This window comes from Mauremys reevesii, linkage group 6, assembly GCF_016161935.1.
Source record: "Mauremys reevesii isolate NIE-2019 linkage group 6, ASM1616193v1, whole genome shotgun sequence".
NCBI classification, from domain to species: Eukaryota; Metazoa; Chordata; order Testudines; family Geoemydidae; genus Mauremys; species Mauremys reevesii.
In genome coordinates this window covers 91,216,353-91,238,333 of record NC_052628.1, presented here as the reverse complement: position 1 = coordinate 91,238,333, position 21,981 = coordinate 91,216,353, and the positions used below count along the sequence as shown (strand labels likewise).

The 21,981-nt window shown below is 43.2% G+C and overlaps 1 protein-coding gene and 1 long non-coding RNA gene across 12 annotated transcripts in view; one reads left to right on the top strand and one right to left on the bottom strand.

The window, feature by feature from the left end:
• The first annotated feature begins 475 nt into the window (after window positions 1–475).
• The window catches only part of KLF9 (Kruppel like factor 9), a 28,548-nt gene continuing 7,042 nt past the window's right edge, over window positions 476–21,981 (top strand). The window contains exons 1-3 of one of the 4 annotated variants that reach the window (XR_005600455.1): window positions 476–502; window positions 13,292–13,519; window positions 14,794–15,418. Coding sequence is in view for 1 of the 4 variants with exons in the window: in XM_039544766.1 (XP_039400700.1) it covers window positions 3,832–4,333 (502 nt within the window). In the remaining 3 variants the exon portion in view is untranslated. Of the gene's footprint in view, window positions 503–3,211; window positions 4,334–12,983; window positions 13,520–14,793; window positions 15,419–21,981 lie in introns of those variants that run through there. The other 3 variants (XR_005600454.1, XR_005600453.1, XM_039544766.1) reach the window with 3 other exon arrangements.
• The window catches only part of LOC120408147, a 41,467-nt gene continuing 23,595 nt past the window's right edge, over window positions 4,110–21,981 (bottom strand). For 7 of the 8 annotated variants that reach the window (XR_005600456.1, XR_005600458.1, XR_005600459.1 and 4 more), the window contains 2 exons: window positions 14,145–14,215; window positions 11,273–11,951 (listed from right to left, as the gene is read on the bottom strand). This is a non-coding gene — a long non-coding RNA (uncharacterized LOC120408147). Of the gene's footprint in view, window positions 4,223–5,035; window positions 5,239–7,777; window positions 7,830–11,272; window positions 11,952–14,144; window positions 14,216–21,981 lie in introns of those variants that run through there. The other variant, XR_005600461.1, reaches the window with a different exon arrangement.

The window sequence follows — 21,981 nt, the reverse complement described above, 5'->3', positions numbered from 1 at the left end:
CCCAGGGACCCTGTATGAAGCAGATGAGGTCTGTTTGTCCAGACCCTCTGCTAGATCCCAAGGCTGCTTCTGCCCATGGCCTGGAGTGAAGCATTTCTCACTGCCTCTTCCCCAGCTGACTCATCTGCAGGTCCCAAAAGAGAGGGGATCCAAATTAGTTGTTGAACAAAAGTAATGTTCTATACCAGCCCTACTTGCCCCAAAGCAGCTCTGATACTTAAGAGTGTTTAACTAGGCTCTAGCCCCCACTGGTCCTTCCTTCCAAGCAGTCACTAGTTAGGCTCTGGCCCCAGCCATACATTCCTTAACAGGGCTTACTCAAGAGCTTTACTCCCCCTTACATTCAGCCACTACTAAGTTGGGGCTTTCCTCTTTTAGCTGCTTGCTCCAGTTTTTATACCTTTCACAGGTGTAACAGGGTGGGGCTGATTGGGCCCACAGACTCTCATTAACCCTTTTTTGGTCAGTGTGGGGTCTGTGTACTCAGTCACATGGAAGCTATGTAAGTACCTTGATAGATATTTCAGAGACTGCTTCTTTTTCCTTATGTTTTCCCCTGATATTTAACTCAAGATGGGGTACACCAGCTATCTTACCACAAATTTAAATGTTAGGAGCTGATGACAGGTTGTTCTCTAGAAAGAAATCATCCCTTCTAGTCTGAGACAGCCCAACTTAGCTAACCTTCAGGGTATGCTGAAAGGACTATCTGTTTGCTCAGACTTTTGCCTGATGGGGTCAGTTGGAGAAGAAGAATATGTACATTGGAAAGGGGTACACAGGATTTTCTTTCATTTAAATTAGTTTTTTTGGGGGGTGAGCCTCTAACAGACATTGGCTCTGGTTGCTAATTGTGTTTTGTATTCGCAACAAAGTATATTTACATGTGCTTACAGACAAATGATAAACATGTTTTATAAATTAAAAAGTAAACATTCTCAATAATAGTAGTAAAAGCAGGTGATATAGCAAACATTGTGTTACTTGTTGCCATACAGTTAATCACATGGAGAAGATCAGCATTATCTCTATGCCATATCCCATATTGTGCAGATGACCCTGGATTTGTTCAGTCACCAATGGTTCATCAAGTTGTTCAGATACCAAAGAGACAGTCAAACATTATGATGAGGCATGTAGTGTAAACTCGTACATGGATGGATGGATAGCTAGAGACTAGAAAATGATTGGATAGGTTCTCAATGTCAGTTAAAGGATTATTGGTAATATTTTAGCTGTATATCAGATTTGCACCATCACCTCCATGAAGAGGACATTGTTAATAAATTCCACACAAGGGAATATAACTTTTACAAGCCTTAATGGGTGTTGATCTCTGCAACAACCACCACCATCACCTTGGTAAACCTTCTCTACATCAGAAGGTGACGTGGTCAAACCCAACTATGGTAGCAGATTCATTCACGTCTTGGTTTGATACTATCTGCCCAGGGTGAAAAAGACTGGCTCCAGCATGGGTGATTTTCCAGGCAAAGATGGAAAATTACTCAGAGCACTCAGTCAAGGAGACTCCTCAGGCTACAGTTTGGATGAACCAGTCTCAAAAATATGTATATAAATATGTACAGTAGCTACTTGTCAAATAACTTTGTTATTTTTTGTTGGGAGGAGATATGATCTATTTATTTTGTCAGGTTATATTTCACTTGTTTAATTAAAAATACGTAAGTCTTTGAAGGGAATTAAAAGATGTTGAAAAAGAAACAGCTGAAATAAGTAGCTTTAATACTAAACTTTTATTAGGCTTGTCGGTGAAGGGAGACAATATAATACCTCTAATAGCAGCAAATAACCTGTAAGCATTTTAAATGGATTCAAATGGATTTTTCAACATCCATAAGAGATTTCATCACTCACACCATTTACCCATAAAAGCATTCCTTGGATACAGTGGGCACCCTTAGAAATTTGTTAGGTGCCTTAGTTAGATAACTTTGTCCCTTATTTGCTGTATTTTAGGTACTCCCTATAGTATGTTTGGGGAAGTTTACATAATACAGTGCACACTGAAGTAACTTACCTAAGACAAAATTAGCATATTTTAAGGGCGACCCCTCTATTGGTGTTATTTAAAAAAAAGAGGCCAAAGAACTATTTCTAAAGTCTCATTTCTTCCCCTGAGTCCAAAAGAAATTAGCCAAGCATTCATTCACTGGATCATGCCGTGTTTCTCCTTCCTTGAGTAATTGTACATTATTGACCTTTGCCCTCTCCTTCCTCCTGCGCCCCTTCCCATTAACGCGTTGCCTCATTCTTTGTTTCCTATCTGAAATTAGTTTTTATGTTCCTCTGTACAGGGATCATGTCATTTTCTGTATATAGCTGTTAGACTCTTAGGCTCTGTAAAATCAAATGATACAAATATTTCGGGTTCCTGATCCTGGACATTTTAAGCATATCAGAAATCCAGCAGAATCCTGCCCTGGTTTAAAAAAAACCACCACCACCACCCCTCCCTGGAATGGAACTTATGGGTTTTTAACTGGGGTGGAGAGGTGGCTCTAGGTCAGTGACTGTACAATTATTGTCGCCCCTTTACGTCTGCAGTCTGAACTCCTACGACAGCACACTCTCGGTCGGGTCTCCCACTCCAGCTCTCTAGGTTTACAAGTGTTGAGCCGTGTTTGGAATTTCTTTCTGATTGGCTAAGCCAATGTTAGTGACATCAGCCAACTTACTTTCGATTGGCCGGCTGGTTGCTGGGACTGTAGGACTTCCAGCTAGGCAGTTAACCCGGTAAGTGCTGGAAAGCCAAACTTGGAAAGCTGCTAGGCAGAGAGGGCTATAGCTAAACCACAAGGAAAGGGATTTAGTCCCACCGGAAAGCAGCAGTGTTCGGCACCCTGCGAGATTAAGCTGCAGTCAGAAGCAGCTCGCTAAAGAAAGTCTTATTAAGCCTGGAGCTCAATAATAAGTGATTCCGATTATATATTTATTTCAGATTCCTCCCCCATCGCCCTTTTAAATCGCAGCACTCGGACTCCCGGAGTAGCACGCGGCATTGGGAGGGAATATTAGGATTGGCCGGGCTCCCCGTTTATAGACACACCTCTCATGCAAAAAGGCTCTTCTGACTGGAAGGGGGAGAAGGTAAACAGAGTTGAATCACCCTCCCCGCTGACCAATTGGTGGGGGGCTTGGAACCTTACGTGATGGGATTCTGCGAAATTGTTACTGAGCAAGAGCATGCCGGAACAGTGAGGAGCGGCAGGCGAGGGGGGAGTGAATCAGGCAGTGGGCAGAGGGGGGGCAAGTGTCTTGTAGACCTGGAGCTTTGTCTGCTATTTCAACAGAGCGTCTTGATGAGTGGGTGAATGTGCAGGGAATTCTAACGAAGGCAAAGCGGCTGGGTGCATTTCCAGAGCTCCTCCTGCGATTATTATTTTTTTGGGGAGGGGGGGGGGACACACCACCTTGGGTCCTTTTAAAACGCTGGATTACTTGAAATTACCACTAGTGACAGTATTTCCAAGAGAGAGCCTTATTATAGCCCGTCAATGTGCTTGTCATTGGGAGTGAATTGAAATCTGGAGTTTCTGGTGATCACGGGTAAGGGGTCTAGGCGTGCAAGAAGCCCCAGTGTAGCACCAGATTGTGGATGCTGCCTTTGGAGTCATGGATTGTTATATAAAGATCAGTGGCTGAGTTCGACTCCTTGCTTGGATACTAACGCACACCGCCCCACCCCCTCGCTACTGATCTTGCAGGCTGAAGGCACCAGTGTGCTGATTAAAAACCCCGGGGGGTACGACAGAGAAGTTTCGGTGCCTGGATTTTGGTTCTCTTCTTTGGTGGTTACTCGTCTGCAAAATGTCAGCAGTTGCCTACATGGATTTTGTTGCTGCTCAGTGTCTGGTTTCCATTTCCAATCGCTCTGTGGTACAGGAACAGGGGGCTCAGGATGCAGAGCTACTGAAAATGCCTGATGAAGAAGTGACCAAGGACCTGAATGACCCCAGGGATGCCTGGAAGGATTATTGCACATTGGTCACAATTGCTAAAAGCTTGTTGGACCTGAACAAGTACAGACCCCTCCCAACCCCTTCCATCTGCAGTGACAGTGTAGAAAGTCCAGATGAGGATGTAGGATCAGACAGCGACGTGACCACTGAATCTGGGTCGAGTCCTTCCCACAGCCCAGTGGAAAGACAGGATTCTGGCAGTGTGCCCAGCTCGCTCTCTCTCCTCCACAGTGGAGTTCCTGCAAAGGGGAAACTAGTCACTGAAAAGAGACACAAGTGTCCATACAGTGGATGTGGCAAAGTCTATGGAAAATCCTCCCATCTTAAAGCCCATTACAGAGTGCATACAGGTTAGCTGTGGTCTCTCAATTGCAGAGGGGGCTGTTGGGGTTAATTCAGTGTTGCAGAGCAGCATTGGTTATGCAACACTGATTTTAAGTATGAACATTATCCTTGTTCTTAAATGCTGCAAATATAGACAAATAATGTTAAGGAAGTTGGTTGTCCTGGTTTGAACTCCTTAGAAATTATTTTACTATTTAACCTGTTTTCCTCCCATCCTCCATTTTTGTGTCTCATCCTTGTTGTTATTAGCTATGAATGCAGTGGCTTTCTGGCTACATTCAGTCTATGAAAGCACAGTATGTTACTGAAATTATATGGAACATTTAGGGTAGAGAGCAAAGGGTGTTCTACTGGTTTGTCATGTTACTGATATATTTTTCTCTTCCCTGCATCTGTAACACTGTGGTTTACACTGGGAAGATCAGGCCGGTAGAGGAGCTGTTCAGTCTAAAAATGGTATAATCTGCTTCTATGAGAGTAGCAAGAATTAACCAAAAATTGCATGGAAGCTGCACGCCCTGTATGCAGTAGAGCCTTTTAGGGACTGTTCAATGTTCTTTTAGCCTTATGCTTGTGTTTTGTGCTTGCCAAGCTGGCTTTATGTTTGGCCAGGAGTCTTCATAGAGTTTTAAAATAACACTGCTTAGTACAGCATAGAATTTTGACAAAATAGGGGATGATGAGTTAGCCTCTGACTAGCTACTTACCCAGTTAGATTTCAGAGCTTCATTTTATTCATCCTGTGTGTTAGGACTTGTCCCCATGAGCTCTGCTGTGAGATTAAGGGCGTGGCCAGTTTCTGAGGTCGTGGATTGATGACGAATTTTATGAATTCTCATAAGGAAACATGTAAAGTTTAACTCCTACATGAATCGGAATCTGAAAGGTCTAGTAATTAATGAACTAAGATCTGAAAAATAGACAAGGAGAAAGGCAGTGAAAACTCCGCCTTTAGAAATGTAATCATCCTTGACAAGGCAAATATACTTGTGATTAGTAAGCACACTGAAGGAAAGTTGTTAGGTGGTTAATATTCTAATTTAGAAAGATGATTGACTGATATGAAATCAGACTTGCTGGTATAAGGCTACAGCACACTGGGTCCTAAATTATATGGCAGCCACCTTCATTATAACCATTTATATTCTAACACTGCTTTTAGCAGAGTCTCTTTGGGAAGGCATTGAGCATATTTTTAATGAGCAAATGTTTTTAAGGAAATGCTCCCCCACCCCCACCCATAAACATAGCAAGAATAGAGGGGAAAATTCTCTGCTGATGTAAATGGGCACACTTCCATTGACTTCAATGGAATGTGGCCCATATTTTTCAAATACAAGCACATGAGTGCGATACACACTTAACTAGAAGGGCAGCTGCTTTGAAAGATCAGATGTTGGGTAATTCTCAACCACTGTTTTTAACTTTCAAAGCTAAGTGCATTCCATCAGCTTTACAATTTGTGTTTTCATAGCACCTGTTCACCATCATTTTAGTCTGCTCCCACAAGGGGGCTGGATGTCTCAAAATACTAGTAATACAGGGTTACAGTGCTATTAATTTTTACATCAGTGTTCTGATGCAGTATAGGTCAGTAGTGGCCAAAAGTAAATTACCATCATATTATGGCTTTGGTGGCCTATGTGAAATGAATTGGTAGTCCCAGTCTAGTTTCTAATGAATGGGTTTCCACATCACTCTCCCTTTCTATCTCTCACACACACAACATAAACTCCATCATGACAAACTTGCAACGTTGTTGGCAAAATCAGTGAAGAGACTAAGGACTGAATGGACATTAGAGGGAAATTTCAAAAGCATGTAAATGACTTACAGCCAGGGCCAGGTTCAGGCACCAGCTTATCAAGCAGGTGCTTGGGGCAGCAACTCCGGAGAGGGGTGACACTTTCACGTATTCGGTGGCAATTTGGCAGAGGGTCCCTCACTCCCGCGAAGGACCTCCCGCTGAATTGCCGCAGATCACGATCGCAGCTTCTTTTTTTTTTTTTTTTTGGCTGCTTGGGGCAGCCAAACCCCTGGAGCCAGCCCTGCTTACAGCCAGCCCTGCTTACAGCCCAAATCCTTAAAGGTACCTAGGTGCTTAAGTCCACCATTTAGGCACCACTGACACTTTCAAAGTTGCCACTGAGCTGCCACCTAACTCCAGAGATGCCTAAGTCTCCTAGCTGCCTTAGTTTCCACTGGTCAGCATTTGCAAAGCTACCCCACAGTTAATGAGCTGCTCAGAGATCCAGCTCAAGCCAAAGCCCCAAAGTGAGATTAGATGGGGGGGGGGGATGCCTATCTCACTAGTGGGGCCTGATCTGGTAGGCATGCTCTGAACATGTCTTAAGACCTGATACTTGTTAGACCCCACAGCTGAAGGCAGGTCACCAGTAGGTGGAAGGACAACAGAGTGCCCATACAAAAGACATGGGGGCACAGGGAAATGTAGAATGTGTGAGAGAAAAGTATCAAGCGAGAATAGGGGAGAGGGACACTATTTTGGTTGGTAGGACATGGCCTACCTAAATGGCTGGTCTGGCTTAGGTGCCTAACTCCAGGAGAGGGCCCATGGCTGAGGATCCTGGGCAGCGGGAGGCACCTATCTCTAGGCCACATGCAACAGGTCAGCCACTTAGGTGCCTAAGCCCCACCCCTCCCCTCAGCATTTCACTCCTGGCTAGACTAGACAACTCCCTGGGTGGCTGACTGGCTTTGGAAAATCTCTTCCTTAGGTGCCTAACTCTCCCCATGCATTGTACAGGGAGCCTGAGTGTCTGGCTGCTTAGGGTTCAGGTGTTCAAATGCTGAGTGGAGCAATACCTAAATACCTTTAAGGATCTGGGCCTAAGTCCCATGCCTTCCAATGGGACATGCTCCTAAGTCACTTTGGCACTTTTGAAAATGTTACCCTTAACCTAACTTTTGACCCCCTCCAGGTGGCCTATTTAGCCTGGGGGGATGGGTCACATTGACAGGGCAACAAGGATACTATTGCATTGTCCATGCTATTCCTGTTCCATAGAGGACATCAATCTCCAGTAGTGTCACAATGGGGTTTTTCACCAGGACTAAATTCATAAGACTAGATATGCTAATATACACAAACTAGCTCAAGTGGTTTAGCGAGTGAGGTAGTATGGCAAAATGTTAACCTAGCAGTAAACCCCCACCCCCAAAAAACTTCTATAGTAATTCCGATGTCCACAGGCTCTCCACAAAAACTGTAAACATGGTAATTGTAAGCTTTTTTTCCCTTCAAATTGTCATACAAGTCCTTTTAATTCAAGTGTCTGAATAAAACCATTACCACACATGTAAATTGCAATAGGAGACACAATGCTTGTGCATGGGGCTGTTTAAAAGTTGCTGTAAATAAGAGTTGTGTGTAAGTGTAAAAGTAGAGTCTCAAAGGAAATCAACATAACTAGAAGTTGGAAGTTTACCTTCCAATCGTAGCATCTCTGTTGTAGATTACTGTGTTCTTTTCTGAACTTTCTATAATAGTGGTGGTGGAAAAAGAAGAAATTTTTATCACAGGAAAATACACCGCAGGGCACTGGTGTAATAGTTATACACTAAGAGCAGCTTTATGAAAGGAAATGGCTAAATCTGAGTTACAGTTAAACTCCCATCAGACAGGCTTTCCCTTTGGCCTAGCGATACTACTTTGCATTGCAATGAGGGAGACCTGTCTTGTGCTCTCCATGCTGAAGGGCTACTAAAGCAGCATGCTTAGCTCAGGCAGCGCAGGTGAACAAGGAGAATGGTTGTGTGTCATTCAACAGCAATCCCTGTGGTTAATTCAGGAACCTCACAGATTGCCTATGGGAGCAAGGAAAGGAGTACAGTCGTGCTCAGCTTGTTGGGTTGGTAGTCATTTCATAGAACCTTATGGAGAAGGGAAAGTCCACCTGAACTTCCATTTATCTTCCTAGTAAAGAACTTTGTGGATAGAATGTAGTCCTAATTTCTAAGCCTCAACAAGTGAAGTTTGTAGGAGGAAAAAATATTCCATTTTCCCACTTCTAGCCCATAGATACAGACAGAAACTTGAGAAGATGGGAAAGACATTTGTCACAAAACTAGGGTTTGTTTTTTTTAACTCTGTCTTTTAACTTACCCTAAGGCCTGTGTGGTGTCCTCCCTGACATTTCAGGTCCAATATTTACTCAGAACTATGGTAGCTAAATATAGGTGAAGATTTGCAAATTTCTGGCTTGCAAAAGACAAAGAAAATTACAGTATCATTTCCAGTTTGTTCCCAGAGCTCAGGTATCTATCCTATTCTGAAGTAGACATCAGCTGGAATAGCATTCTGGGTGTTGACATGCAGATTAACATACTACACATTGCTTCCAATTTCCTATCACCAGTATTGTTATAACAAGTAAGTTTTAAAGTGGAATAGGGTTTACCTAAGTCATGTATGAAGTGGATACCCATGGGAACCTAGTAAAGGTTAATGCTAATAACAGTGTACTGCAGTTTTCAGTGATTAAATAACACCACAAATATTCAGCTATATTCTTTAGTAATAAACTCTCTGCGCTTTCCAGTGTGAGCAGAGTTAACTTTAGCTGATGGAATAGTCAATGATACTCCTCATCAGGAGAGTTACTTCATGAATGGGAGAACAGAAAAAGCTGGTGTAGCCTCCACAGTGCATCCAAAATCTGTACCTATAAATCAAGGATTACTCCAGTCCCGTCTTTGGAAGGGAGACAAAACAGATAAGTCCCTAAGGGAGATCAAGACAGTACCCTGGGCAAATAGGATTCTTGAATTCAGCACGAGTGTAAAATACACCTGCCAGATTTAAAGTCATTCCAAGAGGGATACATTCCATAGCCACAGTGAGGTATTTCTTGATTGGATTGGCCAGGGACATAAATAACTACACATTGTAGAGTTAACTATCCATCTTCAGTGATTCCATCCTTCATTCATTCCCCCCAAAAAACCCATTCATCTCCATGGTTTCATGAACCTTTAAAATCAACCTGGTATTTCTTAATGTGAACTTGTTTTCCAGGGCAGAGATTTGATTTCTCACTGCCTTTGCAGCCTTTAGCACTTAGTTAAAGTAGATGCCCATCAATAGTTACTGCCATCTTAAATTTTTCATGTTTATCTTATTCTCTCTATCTTGGAAAAATGATTTCAGAACGTCTACTCATTGTACCTGTGGTCTGTCTTTTATTAATATCCCATTTCACCCATGCATACCAACTAAGCAAGTTCAAAAAGTTTAGTGACCACTCATGTATGTTGATAGAAGATGAGGGATGAAATACCAAACTAAGTTACAAGAAAAGGGGGACTGCATGATCAGAGATTTCTTTTATTTTCTTAACTGCTAGTTCAAAACCAGCCCCTCTTGCAGAGACCAAAAGTAACCATCTGATGATTGGTTGTCTATGGCCTGCCTTATGACTCATGCTCAAAACTAGCTTGAAAATTAATATTTAATTTTAGTGATGTCTTGGGTTTTAGACTGGAACATTATTAAGAGCGAGATTACTATTATGAATTAGCACCTATGAAGTGCTTGGAACTTTCCAAATAGAAGAGAGAGCCTGGCCATATTCCCCAAGGATCTCACAATTTAAAGACTGTCTCTCTCTTTGTCTTGAGGATAAGGGAAAGATGCAATATACAATTATCTTTAGAATGTGTATACAAATAATGAAAATAGGACATGTACAATTATATCCAAACTACTTAAGAGTTGATGTGATCAGTGGCAGCTTTCCCATAAGCATCATGATAGAGGTGGGTCTTCAGGAGACACTTGAATGTGGCAAGGATCTGGGTCTTCCAAATGAACTCGATAAGGCTATTCCATGCATAGGGAATAGCATAGAAGGTACAGAAACATAGGCGATGCAGTTGCAGATAGACGGGCAGTTGAGACTGAAGTCATGGTGCAGTGGAGAGGCCAGGTAGAAGTGGGTGGATGGCTGATTTAGAGTAGTACAGGGCATTAACTTGAAAATAGTCTCTGTTGCCAATTTATATTTTGAATGAGGGTAGAGCTAGGGTTTATAGGCTTTTAAGAGTTTTTAATAAAAAAATGGAAGGTGAAAGGAAGATGTAAACAAGGAGGGTGAAAGAACGCCAGTAATTGGACAAATGGCAATTGGTGATGTTGTTTTCCCCCCATATGGCAAGAGAAGAAATGGGCAGCAACATATGTACCAGGAGGCCAATTCTGTGAGCTGTTACAGGATTAGTAGAAGCCTACTCAGTTAGGAAACCCAGGCAGACCAGAGGCCCTGAGTGCTCCATGCAGCAGCTGCACTTGCTCCTAAGATTTGGCTGTAAATCCTTGTGTATATCAAATATTCATAATGAACAAGGATTTCCCTGTATTATAAATGCTTGGAAGATACAGATCCCCTTGAGAGTGCTGTAAAGTGCATGAGGTATATACATTCTCTGCCTCCTCAATAGGGCCTTAGAGCAGCCCAAGTCAATATGTGAGTCAGAACCAGTCCAACAGTGCTAGAGTTTTGTAACAATATAACAGCAGCTATGCCCTTAAACTCCTCCTTTGACATTTTGCCCTTGATGATATTCCGTGATAGGTTAAGGGCGGAGACATGGAGCCACAGGTCTGAGTTCTACTGTCTGGGGGGAAGGCAGGGAGCAGCATTTCTGTCACAACAGAGACACAACTGATTGATGTTGCAACACAAACTACATCGTGAATACAGGCCCCTTATCAGTTTAGGCTGCTCCTGACTGCATTACTTTCCCATTTATTTTCTGAACTATCCCTAGTTTGTCAGACAGCACAGATGTGTATTTTAATGGACAAAGTTTGGAGCATTTTCTTGGTGCTTTTGAGTTTCAAATGGAAAATCTGAAATCTAACATTTTAAGCTTCTTATTCAGTACACATTACACAGGTAGTGCATTTATAATATGGCTGAAGATCAGATAGCAGTGCTCAAAGGGCATCTTGATAAAAATGTGTGAAACCATTATTCTCAGGGATTTATAAAAATGTGAAAACTCGTATTGTTACCAGACTGAATGGACAGATTCTCTATCCAGGAGAAAATTATTTGTTTATAATATTTGATAAAATTTGATTACATTGCTTGAAAGGCTAGAAGGTTGAGCAAGTTAAGCAAAAAATCAATCACTCATATTTTCAATATGCTTTTTCTGATGCTTTTTTGTATTTCTGTTTTTTGTTGTGGTTTTTTTTTTAAAGGAGAATTAAGTATTTGTTAAATTTCACATTTGGAAAACTACCAAAAAGTATTAGTGATCACACTACCCAAATCAAAGCAAGGAAAAGCACATTTAGAAGGGAATCAGAGAGCAACAAAGTAGCCTTATCTCAACTGCTTTACTTCATCCTTTCACATCAGGATGTGAAACTCCTGTTGCCAGCAGAGGACATATTGGAAGAGCTGACTCTAATGGTTATTGCACCTTGTTGTGTCTTGGTACTGGAGAACATTTGGTATATTTCTTCCTAACCTGATTTTGTCCATTTGTGTGTGTATCCATTAGGATCACTGTTGGTGAGTACATTCACCTTCAGTTCACCGAACTGCAATACGGCACCATCCTCACATTCATAAACTGTCAGAGCTGCCAAACCTGAAAGAGAGGAAAGGGTTGGGAAAACCAAGTTAAGTTTAAATGGCCAAATCCTAGGATAGTACGAACAGAGCCCATTTCAAATAGTTTTATGATTGTCTTAATCCTGTATTTAGATGCCAGCCAAGCACTCTTGTGCCGGAATGCTCTGGACTGCGTTGCCCACACTTTTTTGGGGGAGCCAGAATGGCGTTCCAGTACTGCTGATAATTGTAAAGTAAACCAATGACCAAAGCAGTGGTTATTGCTTTCATTCTTCACCTTGCACTGTGTGTGGTTGGCACCTATGCAGCAAAAGGTGCATTTGGGATTTTTTTTTTAAATGGCTTGAGAACTGATGCTAATTATAACGACTTGCACCCTATAAATGCCTAAGACATATAGAGTCTCAGGTTGTCCTGTAGAATAGTCTAGTACACTTTACGTGATGAATAATTATTCAACTAGGGAATTCATAGATAATAATGAGAATTCTTTTTTTTTTTGCTTCTGAACATAGGGGCAACAGATGTTAATTGGTGCAGTCAAAGATGTATTGAAGGAATCATAGCAATACTGAGATTAAGTTCGGTGGATATGTGTATGTTGTGGCAATGGATCTTACCCATACTTGAGCAATTTGAGAAGCTAACTGCCATTTAAATCTCCCAGCACACCTGTCATGTGTCTGCCCACAAAATTACTATCTACGGGGCACAGGAACATACCACACTGTGGGTTGTACTTGCTCCAAGCAAGGCTAGCTACTGTGTTGCCCACATCACTGTGAGGCTCCATGGGTACAGTGCCACTGTAGATACAAAGTGCTGGTGCAATAATCTCTATGGTGCAAATTGTCCTCCCATCACTGTCTCACAGAGCACTAGCCACTACGTAGGGGGTTTGTTTGGCCTAGTTCTTCTACCTTGTTGGTACAGGATCAAGTTTTCTGGAAGTCCCTTGCCTACATATATAGTACTTCATACTTTTGATCTCATTGTGTACTGGTTTTTTTGCCAGCACTCATAGCTTTGCGGTCATTGTGTGTTTCAGCAAGCCAATTTTGGAACATATTTCAGAAGGAAAAAGCTATTGTGCAGGAATGCTGCCAGCTGGCCAGGAGCAGATACCCAGGTGCTTGAGAGATTCAATTGCAGTTGAACTCTAATTAGGAAAACTTTTTGGATTATGACTGAGTGATGCAAATATAGTGCATGGCAGGGAATCACCCACTTGGAAAGACACTACCAGGAGAAAAGTAAAAGGGCCTGAGATAACTGCAGCCAGTCTGGGGTAAGGAGGAAAACCTGCCTTTTTTCCCAATGAATTGGACAGTATTTTTGGCACTCATCCATCTACAGAGCCTGAGGTACTTTGGATGGCACTGTGACACCTAGCACCTGGGCCATCAGGAGAAGAGGAAGGAAAAATATTCATCATAGCCCAGTCCACAACAAGGGATGTGGGCCAGGACCAGGAGGTGCCTGAGACCATACCAGGATTCCAAGACCTCTTTGGAGAAGCTCAAGATCTGGCTACAGCAGCCAACCAGGTTGGGGGTGGACGCAGGAAACAAAGGAGCACGCAAGGTACATTGGATTTTAATATTTTCAGCAATCAGGATTGGTTTTGCATGCTTGGGGGCTGTGGGAACATGTTCTTGGGTTCTTTCAAACACCATACTCTTACTGTGAGTGGTTACAAGATCACATGGTGCTAGAAGACCCCATTCTCCCTGGCTCTGCCACTACATCATAAGTGACCGCTTTCTTTACCCTCCCTCCCCGCTTCAGCTCCCCCAGATTCTGTCAGGAGGGACAAGCCCCACCATAATTCTCCACATTTGGCTACATAGCCAGGTGTCCCAAGTAAGGGCAGATGTTTCAGGCATGCAGTGAACTGCAGCTGGCTGAGACATGTCACAGGGCCAGGCTCAAAATGGAGGTCAAGCAAGGAAAACCTGTTCCAAGAGTCAAACAAACCCTGACATATACTAAATGTAAAAGCAAGGGTATTATTACAAGAAACTACATACTGGGTAGCATGATCCCACCATGTACATGACATCATCTCAGTCAGCCCATGTATTGGAAAAAGGCATCTGTTTAGCTATCCACTCTTATCAAGCTGTAATTATAGTTCATTCTGCCTTTCTATTTAACATATGAGACACAGGCAAAAGCATTACTCAATAACAAGCTGCTCTATACTAACCATCAGTGAGGGTGTGGAATAATGACTATGTCAAACTTCACTGTGGTCAGCCAACAATGCAGGACAGAAATCTAGAAGAGATAATGTATTTTAGCCATATTTTTCCACAGTCCTCCATGAGTAATCGCTGAAAGTCTTTGAGCATTGATTTTTACAAATCTGAGCAATCAAATTAGGGGTAATACTAATTTCCCTATACACCCACAGAAGTTCACTACACCTCTTCAGTCCCAGAACATATCCTATATTTAGCCACGAGAACAACCCAAGTGTAGGATTATCAACTTTGCTCCTAACTTGTTCAAACCAACCGGTCCTTTCCCGTTCTGGAATCCTCAGCACAAAGATTTTCTCTATCTCCTGTTTGCCTGGATTAAGCAATTTTTTAGTCCCATTGAACTACAGCCACCAAGCCCCACCCCTGCACACATTGTTTTCGTTCCCGCTGGTTAAGAATTGGTTTTAAATTAGGGAGAGAATGTTAGTTTATATTCTTATCTTAAATAGTAAGAACAGAGCTTCTTGCTGTAAGAAGGAATTGGAGTGAGAAAGGAACCAGAAGCAGTTACTTCTATTGCATTCCTTGGTACAGACAACCCTGGAATGTCATTAATTAGCCTATTAACATTCTTCTTATTTCTGATTTCAGAGGGCCCGACTGCACCCAGGCCCAGTGTGGAAATGCTGGCACATCACAGAATGGGACGGCAAAGGCATCAGGAATCACAAATGATTGAACACTTGACCACATTTCTCACTGGAAGGAAATGGAAATGACTCACAGAGGGGCATGTAAAGGGACTCTGATACAATGTTTACATTCAAGGAGGAAAAAGTGGGTCGTTTTTTGGAAAGACAAGACCAATTTAGGCAAGAGGACAGAAAACCAATGATGGAATGTATATGGCAGGATAGTGAAGTGATGCTGCTGGATCAAGAGGTCCATAGAAAACTTCAGAGAATACATAAAGCAAAGGCAGCTAGCACTATTCTCCCAGCACTTGTTTGCATTGTACAACCACCTCAGCATGATGCTATGGTACAGAACTGCAGCCCATACTGGACTGGCTCATCCCTGTCTGCTCCCTCTGCTGTGGTTTCCTGGCACTCTGGTGGTGAACAGGACAAAGAACTGGAGTATGCGGGACATACATTTTGTGGCCATATAGCCCCGTAAACCAAATTTTTGTGTGCTTGGGTTATTTTTCTCTGGTTACTTATTGGAGCTGGCCTGAATGTTTGTGGTTTTAAATAAAGTAAATTTGCACAATTTATTTCAGTGTTAAGAATCCATAAAATATACTTTTAATTTACCTTTGTTACATCACCACTTCATTTTGCCATAATATTCTTTACCCAGACTCAAACTGATATGTGCATACATAAAGTGAAACCCACCATCAACAAAGGAAACAAAGATATTTAAGGGCAGCACATGCTAACCCTTCAGGCTTGAACAGGCAGAATGAACATTATCACCATACCCTCTTTACGCTACCCTGGCAAAAAGTGTACAAAGCATCTTTGATTCATTTGGTTCACGTGCCTGGTACAGCCAACATTAACAAGTGTTACAGATTCCGGTAGCACTGCTTGTCTGCCTGTGCATAAATTGTTGCAAGTTCCTCATTCAACAGACTCTTAAACACTTCACTGTTGCTTTCACAAATGTTGTGCAGAATGCAGCAGGCAGATATGATGTCCACTGTTGGTGATTGCACTATCGCTGCACATCAGCAAGCACCTCCACCTTGTTTAAATGCACACTCCACTAGCACAGTCTCTGTCAAATCAGCTATTTAATCACCATTTCTCTGGGCTTTGAGTATGACTTCATGGCCAAGGGGAGCAGTGGATTTGCAGGCTCACAGAATCACTGAAAGCCTAGAAAAGAGGATGGTCCCCTTTCTCCTACCTCTATCTGCTCTTCAAGAGTTCAAAGTTTTAACATTTTCTTGTATCTTGCACTAAGCTTATCCTAACTTCTGCATCAGACCTGTGTGGAAATTACTTTTCTGTCCCACAGAAATTTTTGAGACTTCAAAAATGTTCCCATTCTGCATCAGAATATACCTGAAATTTGAAAATTGCTTCCCATGGATAGGGAAGAGACACTGACTATCAACTGGTGGTTAGGGCATTTTTGGTATACACAGGTAATGCAGGCACACCACATATTGCCTCTCCTGCAATACTTGGTGATTTTATTTTAGAAGCTCCAGCAGAAAAATTTCTGGTGAGCAAAGAGTGAGCTCTGCCATTTCAGCCTGGCTTCCATTTTAAGTTCATGCCCTGGTTATTGCTGAGCTTCCCAAAGAGTTATGGGATTTTGACCTCCTCTCCCACAATTCTCTTGGAGTCCCAGAATGCATTTCCAAATGTCCTGCAAGCCAGTGCTTCAGGACTTTGTGCCAGAAGGTGTGAGATAGGCATTGAGAGGGCAGTACAACTGAAACCCTTGAGGAGAGTGCTGTACAAGGATCTGAGGTAGATCTAAACCCAAAACAGGATGGCTAATATGGACACTCTACACCAGGGGTGTGGAACCACCCCCCCCAGGGGGGCCTCAAGCAGGTTTCAGGGGGTCTACCAAGCAGGGCCAGTGTTAGACTCACTGGTGCCTAGGGCAGAAAGCTGAAGCCCTGCTACATGGGACTGAAGCCAAAGCCTGAGCAAACTTAGCTTTGTAGGGGACCCTGTGGCATGGGGCCCCAGGCAGTTGCACTGCTTGCTACCCTCTAATGCTGGCCATGGCTTTTATACACAGAAAACCAGCTATTGTGGCACAGGTGGGCCGTGGAGTTTTTATAGCATGGGAGGGGGAGGAGGGCTCAAAAAGAAAAAAGTTGAGAACCCCTGCTCTACACTATGAACTCCCAACAACCCCATTCTGTAGTATAGAGGCAACCATGGCCTGTGTGTGCATGCACAACAGACCTATAAAATTAATGTCTCCTTTCAGGGCAGTAGTTGTTTAAAAAGGCGTTCAACTGCACTTGGAAAGATAGAGTGGGGAAACAGAGAAACCTGGAAAACCATAGTCAGAGCTCCAAGGGTTAGAATTACTCAAATAAGTGGCTTTCCCCCCTCTTTCCTAGTGCTCTAGAGTGACTCACTACTTTTGCTACTCCTTTTATCCTTCTTCCTTGACCAAGGGCCAGGCTTTTTCTGGGCTAATTCTAAATCAAGATAGTTTCAGAGAGTCATGTCCCACCTCATGGACAACATAAGAGTCCTAGAGTCCTAACATATCCTTTTCAGTCTGGGGCAGAAAAGTCTGACAGGTCTCAAGGCACGCTGTGTAGCTAGAAGACTAAATTTCATAATATATTATCTGAGTGACTGTTTTCATCCATTAGACTCGGCTTTTACCACTTTCCCTAAAGTCATGCATTCCAGTCACAAAGCCTAGAAAACTAGTAAGAGACTGAGCAGAGATTCTAATCTGGGCAAAAGAGAATACCCAGTCACAGCAAACTCTATCACTTCCGAGCTGGTGGCAAATGACAAGACTTCCAACTGCGGCAGAGCATTCAGCTGTGCAGTTAAAATGGTGATCGGAAGGCTCTGAATGTGGACATGAACCTGATGGCTCCTTTTACCAATCAAGAGCTTGACCTGACTATAGATCAGCTGCATCCTGATCAGGCTCCTGGTCTAGATTACATCCAAGTGTTTCTTTCTCACTTTGGGCCAATTTCCAAAAGCTGGCTATTTTGATTTTTGAATCATTGTACCCAGGTGCAGAACAAAAACTGTAGGTGTACCTAAGCCAGGGGAGCCATTGACAGACCCAGAGAGCTGCTGACTGAATTCTCTGCTGTGTGTTATTTACATGCTGTTGGAGAGACTAATCCTAATGTGACTTAGTGAGGTAGTCTAGGTACCCTCAGCTGCCTCACATTCACGATGGAGTCAAGATGCACCCAAGAGCAGATACTGAGACATAGAAAACACATTTGAGTCAGGAAAGGAAGTTGGCGTAGTCCTTATGAATCTGACAGCAGGCTATGACACCATGTGGCACATTGGGACGACTGCCAAGCTGCTGCAAATTATTCCTTGTAGGCCAATGGTGCAGTTTATTCAAGAAATGATCAATAACCAAAGCTTCATCCTGCAAGTTGGGGAGAAAATCATTCACCCTACCTGTCAACACAATGACCTCCCAAAAGGGTCGGTTTTGGCTCCTCTTTTGTTCACTGTATACACATATGACCTTCCTGAAACACAGGGCAAGAAGTACGTGTATGCTGACTACATCTGTATTGAGGGCCCCAGAAATGACTTCCACAGGGTTGAAGAGAAGCTCAGCCAACACATGGCCATTTTGACCATGTATTCCAGCAGGGTAGATGAATTCTCAACGAAACCAGGACAACAGCAATCACTTTCCATTTAAACAGTTGTCTTGCCAATCAGTTCTTCTCAATCTGTGTCCCAGGATGGCTACTGAAATTCCAGCCAGTTATCAAATACTTAGGCGTAGCAGGACATACTGACCGCACCTGAAACTCCTGAAAATGAAGATCTCTTCCCATACTGCCTTGATACGAAAACTGTCAAGAGGCTCCTGGGGAGAAGACTCTTTGGTCCTTTCTACATCTGTATTGACCCTGCTGTTTGTTGTAGCTGAATAGTGCTCCATGTTCTGGGGGAGCAGTTGCCACATTCAGCTTGTTGACATGAAGAATTTGTCATTCATATTATTAGTGACTGCTTGAATTATACACCAACCTTCAGTCTGTATATGCTAGCACACATAGCTCCTTCAATGAAAGACTATTAAGTCTGACAAAACTAGCCTATTACATCTCTGGCTGGCTGATGCCCCATTCTCAGATCGGAAACAACATATAGTGCCAACTCAAAGGTCTGCTCATCTTCAGAGGAGGAGTCCCGCTCCTGTGAACTGGGGATTTTACACCCCTGCTAATCTATCAACACCTCTTTGCCAAGGCAACTCGCACACTTTTGGACAGGAGCACTACATGCACAGAAAGTCAGCGTCACCAAGGTGCTGAAAACTACATCATAGATAGAACAGGAGTACTTGTGGCACCTTAAAGACTAACAAATTTATTTTAGCATGAGCTTTCGTGAGCTACAGCTCACTTCTTCGGATGCATAGAATGGAACATACAGACAGGAGATATTTATACATACAGAGAACATGAAAAGGTGGAAGTATGCATAACAACAGGAAAAGTCTAATCAATTGAGATGAGCTATCATCAGCAGGAGGAAAAACAACTTTTTGAAGTGATAATTAAGATGGCCCATAGAAGGTGTGAGGAGAACTTAACATAGGGAAATAGATTCAATTAGTGTAATGACCCAACCATTCCCAGTCTCTGTTTAGGCCAGTGTTAATTGTATCTAATTTGCATATTAATTCGAGTTCAGCAGTTTCTCTTTGGAGTCTGTTTTTGAAGTTTTTTTGTTGCAAAACTGCCACCTTTAAGTCTGTCACTGAGTGGTTAGAGAGGTTGAAGTGTTCTCCCACTGGTTTTTGAATGTTATGATTCCTGATGTCAGATTTGTGTCCATTTATTCTTTTGCATAGAGACTGTCCGGTTTGGCCAATGTACATGGCAGAGGGGCATTGCTGGCACATGATGGCATATATCACGTTGGTAGATGTGCAGGTGTACGAGCCCCTGATGGCGTGTCTGATGTGATTAGGTCCTATGATGGTGTCACTTGAATGGATATGTGGACAGAGCTGGCATCGGGCTTTGTTGCAAGGATAGGTTCCTGGGTTAGTGTTTATGTTGTATGGTGTGTGGTTGCTGGTGAGTATTTGCTTCAGGTTGGGAGGCTGTCTATAAGCGAGGACTGGCCTGTCTCCCAAGAACTGTGAGAGTGAGGGATCATCTTTAAGGATAGGTTGTAAATCTTTGATGATGCACTGGAGAGGTTTTAGTTGGGGGCTGTAGGTGATGGCTAGTGGTGTCCTGTTATTTTCTTTTTTAGGCCTGTCCTGTAGTAGGTGGCTTCTGGGTACTCTTCTGGCTCTGTCAATCTGTTTTTTCACTTCAGCAGGTGGGTATTGTAGTTTTAAGAATGCTTGATAGAGATCTTGTAGGTGTTTATCTCTGTCTGAGGGATTGGAGCAAATACGGTTGTATCTTAGAGCTTGGCTGTAGACAATGGATCGTGTGGTGTGTCTGGGATGGAAGCTGGAGGCATGTAGGTAAGTATAGCGGTCAGTGGGTTTCCGGTATAGGGTGGTATTTATGTGACCATCGTTTATTAGCACAGTAGTGTCTAGGAAATGGACCGCTTGTGTGGATTGGTCTAGGCTGAGGTTGATGGTGGGATGGAAATTGTTAAAATCACGGTGGAATTCCTCGAGGGCTTCTTTTCCATGAGTCCAGATGATGATGTCATCAATGTAACGCAAGTAGAGTAGGGGCATTAGGGAACGAGAGCTAAGGAAGCGTTGTTCTAAGTCAGCCATAAAGATGTTGGCATACTGAGGGGCTATGCAGGTACCCATAGCAGTGCCACTGACTTGAAGATATATATTGTCACCAAATGTGAAATAGTTGTGGGTGAGGACAAAGTCACAAAGTTCAGCCACCAGGTTAGCCGTGATATTATCGGGGATACTGTTCCTGATGGCTTGTAGTCCATCTTTGTGTGGAATGTTGGTATAGAGGGCTTCCACATCCATAGTGGCCAGAATGATGTTTTCTGGAAGATCACCGATGGATTGTAGTTTCCTCAGGAAGTCAGTGCTGTCTCGAAGATAGCTGGGAGTGCTGGTAGCATAGCGCCTGAGGAGAGAGTCCACATAACCAGACAATCCTGCTGTTAAGGTGCCAATGCTTGAGATGATGGGGCGTCCAGGATTTCCAGGTTTGTGGATCTTGGGTAGCAAATAGAATACACCTGGTCAGGGTTCTAGGCATGTGTCTGTACAGATCTGTTCCTGTGCTTTCTCGGGGAGTTTTTTGAGCAGATGGTGTAGTTTCTTTTGGTAATCATCAGTGGGATCAGAGGGTAATGGCTTGTAGAATGTGGAGTTAGAGAGCTGCCTGGCAGCCTCATGTTCATATTCAGACCTATTCATGATGACGACAGCACCTCCTTTGTCAGCCTGTTTGATTATGATGTCAGAGTTGTTCTTGAGGCTGTTGATGGCATTGTGTTCAGCACGGCTTAGGTTATGGGGCAAGTGATGTTGCGTTTCCACAATTTCAGCCCATGCACGGTGACGGAAGCAATCTATGTAGAAGTACATAGTACAAAAATACATCATAGATAGGTTCTCTTTCCTACCAATGCTTCCAAACACAGTATGTAAATTCAGGAGTGCATCACTGCACCTTCCTCCTTGTCTATATGATTATACCTCTTGGACCAACCTCAACAGACTACTCTCTGGCTTATCCAGAGTTACCACAACTATGCAACAACTTGGCCTGGTTTCTTCCCTACACTCGGCCTGTGGGACAGCATTGCAGACAATAACTCATGTTGTGGAAGCATACCCAACCAGACCTCAGAAGGGCAGTTTACAATGCCTAGCCTCTATTGATACAGAGGCTATCCTCTGCTTCCAGAGCCTGGACATCGAGCTCTGACATCTACATATGATAGAGAGACACTAAAGTCTAAAGCAGCGGTTCTCAAACTGTGGGTTGGGACCCTAAAGTGGGTCACAACCCCATTTTAATAGGGTCGCCAGGGCTGGCTTAGACTTGCTGAGACCCAGGGATGAAGCGTGGGGCCAAAGCCCCAGGTGGCAGGGCTCAAATTACAGGTCCCCTTCTTGGGGCAGAAGCCCTTGGGCTTCGGCTTTGGCCTCTCTGCCCAGGCCAGAGCTTTG